We start from the raw sequence: 6,000 nt of genomic DNA, 5'->3' as shown, positions 1-6,000 counted from the left end.
TAAATTGAAATCTAAGAATTATATCACACGTATATAACTTAATAGACTTATTTGTCATAAATGATTAATAATAACTGAGCGAACCATGCAGTTGAATATGAATTTGTACGTAAAATTTACTCCATCATAAAAATCGTGAAAGCATTATCTTTGAAATAGTTACTAATTCCTTGGTACTGTAAAATTCAATCAGCTGCACCTTAATTCTAACATACAGCAATATTTCATTCGGTACTCCTTTTTATGTTTGAAGTTAAATAAATAAAAATTTGTTATGACTTCAAATATTAGTTGAGAATGGAAAAATATTTGCAATATTTTACTGTTTGTTACTTCATTCTACATTTGAAGTTCAGATTTCGGGGTATGAACTTTCAACACCAAGTTTATAGAATTTATTTCTTGCTTTGTATTTAATTTCATACATTAAAACCAAAATTAATGTAATATTACTTTAATTATTACATATATAATAGCATTTTATTATGAAAATGTTTTATGCTTGAAATTGGGCTATTACTTTCTTTGTCGAAAATTAAAACACTCTCTGAGACGAAATAATAATAAAATTGCAAATTTTTTTGATGTTTAACCATTTTAGTAAATTTATTCAATATAATGAAAAGATTTATATTGGTTAAAAATTTTAAAGGCAATTTTTAAATGTAAATACAGTAAAAATTATCACAGCAATTTATTAACAAATTAATATTATTCTAGAAGGCAGAATTATGCTAAAAAAGAATTCAACAAATACCTGGAATAATTATTAACTTCCAAGAAGCTCTCCAACCTAACACTTGTTGCTTGAAATTTTTTCATCGACATCAAGTTGACTAAAACATTACCTGCGTAAACTGAAAAAAATATTCATTGAAGCTATTCTCTGCTTCTAAAGTACCACTCAATCAATAGAAAACTTCTGATAAGTTCTAGTAATCAAATGACACAAATTTGTAACATTTGAACTAGAATAACTCAAGATTTTGAACCATTATTATACGTAGCATATACTGCAAACTACCTACAAATACAAGAAAAGTTATTATTTCTTCAACATTTAAAATTCTCAAAGAATATATCTTTACTGCATGACTGTTGGAGAATTAAAACTATAAAAATTATTTTACAATGGCATCAATTTAAAATCATTACTCATTTTCATATTACTTGGAGATTCATAACATTATGTCCTAGAAATAATGACTGCTTTATGCAAAAAGATAATTCAATAGAATATTTCTATAGATTATAATGAAAATATTTGGTAATATTTATTTATTCATTGAACTTTGCTTTCACTAACTTTTAAAATCATCATAAAAAACTTTTTTTGTAGTAAGTAATAACTAAAAATACTATAAATTCTATTAATACTAAATTTCTTCCAAAAGAAAATACAGCAAATCACAATATTTAAATTAGAAACATTTTTAGATTTTATTTGGTCTCGCAAAAGAAAATTTATGTATCACAAACTTTGAACATAATATGTGAATTAAATGTATGAAATAACTTATTAGTTTCAGTCACAAAAAACACAACACTAGCTAATTTAAAACAAAAATCTAATGTATTTCATATGTTCATTAGAATCTAATATAACAATTGTACTTGTTTAATCAGTTAACTTCTTCAAAATTGTCTGCCAAAGCCTAAACCCATACCTCTCATGGTATGTGTAACCGTTCTTGCCACTTCATACTGTTGCTCCATTGTGGAAAACATTTCTTCCTGCTTCTTAATAACATCTTCTGTAGGAACTACATTTGGTGGTGGGGCCGCTGGAAGTATTTATATGTGTAAGTACATTTATTACATAATGTAAGTTTATGAACATAGCTAGTTACTATAGCTACAAAATACCACATATGTATAATATAAACATAAAAAACTAATGTTTATATATATATATATATATATATATATATCACAAATATCACGTTTATATTCAATTATATATCCACAAGTTGTGCTGTGTCAAGCATTGTAAGAGATAGTTGGTGTACATATACAGTGGAACCTCGATTATCCGGATTTCAGTTATACGACTTCGCGATTTTCCGGACCACCAACAGCGACAGAGTTATATAAATGTACATACCTATAATTCGAATTTTTGCACGATTTATGATTAACTGACATTTAGTGCTCGTTTCCAATTATTAATTATTTACAAGTTATGTGTTGTTAACATGTAGGATGATGTAGAATTGTACATCAAAACATATGGAAAAATGAAAATGTTTTAAAAATCTTTACTGTATTTATTTGTTACTTGATGTTACGCCCTCCAAGAAATTAATGATACAATTCAACATGAAATTTAAACACCTTCAACATATATATTACATATATGAATGAACATTATATATATATATATATATATATATATATATATATATATATAATATATATGCAGTGGTGGCGGAACCGTGTAGGCTTGAGCCCACCCATCAATCTCAAAATATGATATTGTCTAATATGTCTAAAAAAAAAAACGAGCTCACCCATCAAAAATTTGCTACCGACGCCACTGTATATATATATATCTATATAATACAATCTATAAAAATATGATTTGAACTAAAAACTGCATTACTACAGTAATTCATAAGCATATTATTAGCATGCCAAATAGAATGAAATGATTCTTTTCATTTGAACCAAGTAAAAATAATTTGATTAAAAAATGATCTTGTTTAATTCAAATTAAATTCATTTGTGCCAATTGCTTCTTTACCATATTATATGAGATTGCAGGCTCAAATCACATGAGTCATCAGTTTCTGATTTACACTATTTAAATTTGAATAAAGTTTTTATGATTCTTTTGCAATTGTTACCTCAAATTTTAATTTACCTGCATCTTTAATCCCCATCAGTCTCATAAATTTAGATGCCACCTTTCCATCAGCATCTTGAGCAAATCGGGTGTTCGTCCATTTAGCTGGTGCTCCAGCACTTGTTGAAGCGCTGCTACTGTTGCATGCAGGATTTGTCTCGGAACTCCTTGTGCGAAGTTCCTCAGATTTAGTATCATTTGATCCCTTATTACCCCATAAAAGTTTTCTCTTTTGCATTTGCTGGGCATATTTTGCTGGATTCATCACACCTGGATTATAATACTTGGGCAATTCAAGTGAATTGTGTATTGCTGTACCAGTTAAGGTTTCCCCTGATCCAGACGTAGATGTATCCACAGCCTGCAGTTCTATACCCAGTTTTTCCAAAAGTTGTCTTTTCTGGGCTGCTTTATCTGTACGATAAAAGCGATCCCTTGGCCTAGACCTATAAGCAAAATAAGGAATGTAGCTCAATTAATGAAATGAACATAACATTGAAAAAAGATTGTAAAACCCAATTCACTTTCCCATTCTCCTGATTAGTCAAAATATAATTGACAATGCATAAAAAAGCACTTTTTACTTTAGGAGAAAAAGATTTAAAAGAATAATTTTAGATTTCTCAACGTTTGAGGTCATTCTGAATCATTTGCAAAAAAAATATTAAAAACCGTATATATTTGTATGCCTTGATTAGTCTCACATGATGATACAGTCGTTTCCTTGTAATTGACAATTAAAAAAATCTTCAACTTCAAATTATAACAATTACAAATCGTACTTATTAGATTTTATTGAAGATGGTTTCTTAGTAAATAAAAATAAGTTGGTATTTCAACAATTTGAAAAAAATTCTTTGAGTTTTAATTATCATGAACATTCTCTGGTTGTATGTGAAAATAGGCCGGAAAACAAAAAAATATGCACGTTTTCAAAAAAAAAAAAAAATTGTAATATAAAATTTGAAACTTATTCTAAAGCAACCGCTTAAAAATTGTTTGGACAAAGGCTAACTAGGATCTCTTAGTAATATTTGGAATTTTTGTTCATAAGAGCACTTGTGTATATACACACAAAAAATTGGGCTTCTGATACTGCAGTTGGAAGAATCAAAAACTAGCATAATAATCCAAATAATCAGTACATTGAAAAATCTAATAATATCATTGCCTTAGAATGTTCAGAATATGAAATATATCGAATCAACATCATAGTTTTGGTTTTGATAAACTTAAAAAACTATTTAAAAAAAAAAAAAAAAACTTATTGCAACATGACTGTACATATGTAAACAGTAATAATCAAAACACAGTAATTTTAAAAACATTAATTTATACATGAAACTTAAAATCAATTTGTAATATGCTGAAATGTGTTTAAGCACGATTTTATCATGTAAGTATTCAAACTGTAAAAATTGAAATATGTTATTTTGACCTGCGATTTATATATATTAATCCATTAAATTATAATTTTATGCAAATGTGATAACACCAAATATAAATTTACAACACTTACATTTACAAAATTAATATTCATATATATATATATATATATATATATATATATATATGTTTAATTTGAGTTTAATATTCGGGCGTAACATCAATAAAAATAGTATGAGTTTTTTAAAAAAATTTATTTATTTAAAATCCATACGTTTCGGCTAGCATCTTAGCCATCATTCAGTGGTAATCAAGTTAACTATAAAAATTGAAACAAAATAAATTATATGAAAGGAAATTTCATGGAAAAACAATAATAATAATAATAGTAATAAAACACTTACAATTTTGTATCCTAATATAGCATATGAAACCATTATTAATTCATGGTATGAGTATGTGCACATTGATAAGATATGTATTTTTTAACATAAACATCACAAATGGTAAAACACACTAATAATCATGATAACTTGACAAGTTGTCGAAACTATGTATTTACTCTTCGGAGTTTAGGATCCTAAACCATTGTGATGTTTGTGTTAAAAAATACATATCTTATCAATGTGCACATACTCATACCATGGATTAATAATGGTTTCATATGCTATATTAAATACAAAATTGTAAGTGTTTTTACTGTTATTATTATTATTGTTTTTCCCTGAAATTTCCTTTCATATAATTTATTTGTTTCAATTTTTATAGTTAACTTGATTACCACTGAATGATGGCTAAGATGCTAGCCGAAACGTATGGATTTTAAATAAATAAATTTTTAAAAAAAACTCATACTATTTTTATTGATGTTACGCCCGATATTAAACTCAAATTAAACATATATATCAACATCAAATTCAAGACTATTCAAAAAAAAAAAAAAATATATATATATATATATATATTAGGGTGGTCCTTAAAATGGTCATTTTCGAATTTCCTTGCTCCCAGGGGTGAAATGGTTTCAAATTGATAAAAAACAATTCTCTGAAAGTTTTAGCTCTTAATATTAACGTTTAGATAGAGCGCAATTCAATCAAAGTTTTGTATGGAAATAGCATGGAAAATTTTTCAAAAATTGTAAAAATGTTTTTTAGATGTAATTTAGCGAACAAATGAATGAATAAAGCTCATTCATTTGTCGCTAAGTTATACCTAACACATTTTTTTTAAATTTTCAAAAATTTTTCCATGCTCTTTCCATACAAACTTTGATTGAATTGCACTCTATCTAAACGTTAATATTAAGAGCTAAAACTTTCAGAGAATTGTTTTTTATCAATTTGGAACCATTTGAGCCCCTGGGAGCAAGGAAAATCGACAATGACCATTTTAAGGACCACCCTAATATATATATATATATATATATATATATATATATATATATATATATTAAATGTTAAATATGAACAATACAACCATCAGATTTTTAACACACACTTTATTTAACCATGGTATAAACACCATGGTATGCCTCACCTCCAGTGTAATTTCAAAAACAGTTACTTATATACTACCAGCTATTCCTTGCAATGCTTGACACAGTACTAAAAAACATGTGACACTTACAGAAATATTCTAAACATTCTTAACATGTTTTTTAGTACTGAGTCAAGCACTGCAAAGAATAGTTGGTGTTTTTTGTATATCAAAAATTAAATGTAATTTAAATAAAATATTAAAGAATGTGTAAAATATAAGTAACTGTT

The 6,000-nt window shown here is 26.6% G+C and overlaps 1 protein-coding gene across 5 annotated transcripts in view; it reads right to left on the bottom strand.

Moving 5' to 3' along the window:
* Window positions 1-1,551: 1,551 nt before the first annotated feature.
* LOC113376602 (arginine/serine-rich coiled-coil protein 2) overlaps window positions 1,552-6,000 on the bottom strand; it is a 140,468-nt gene continuing 136,019 nt past the window's right edge. For all 5 annotated transcript variants that reach the window (XM_026616582.1, XM_026616579.1, XM_026616581.1 and 2 more), the window contains 2 exons: window positions 2,864-3,291; window positions 1,552-1,784 (listed from right to left, as the gene is read on the bottom strand). In XM_026616582.1, the coding sequence (XP_026472367.1) occupies window positions 1,636-1,784; window positions 2,864-3,291 (577 nt within the window). In that variant the 3' untranslated portion in view covers window positions 1,552-1,635. The remainder of the gene's footprint in view (window positions 1,785-2,863; window positions 3,292-6,000) is intronic.

The sequence above is a fragment of the Ctenocephalides felis genome, unplaced genomic scaffold (genome assembly GCF_003426905.1).
Source record: "Ctenocephalides felis isolate EL2017-DRISC unplaced genomic scaffold, ASM342690v1 CF-g0.4_SCAFFOLD_01886, whole genome shotgun sequence".
NCBI classification, from domain to species: domain Eukaryota; kingdom Metazoa; phylum Arthropoda; class Insecta; order Siphonaptera; family Pulicidae; genus Ctenocephalides; species Ctenocephalides felis.
Note: the sequence above shows the minus strand (reverse complement) of the source record. Positions and strands in the feature narration are given on the sequence as shown.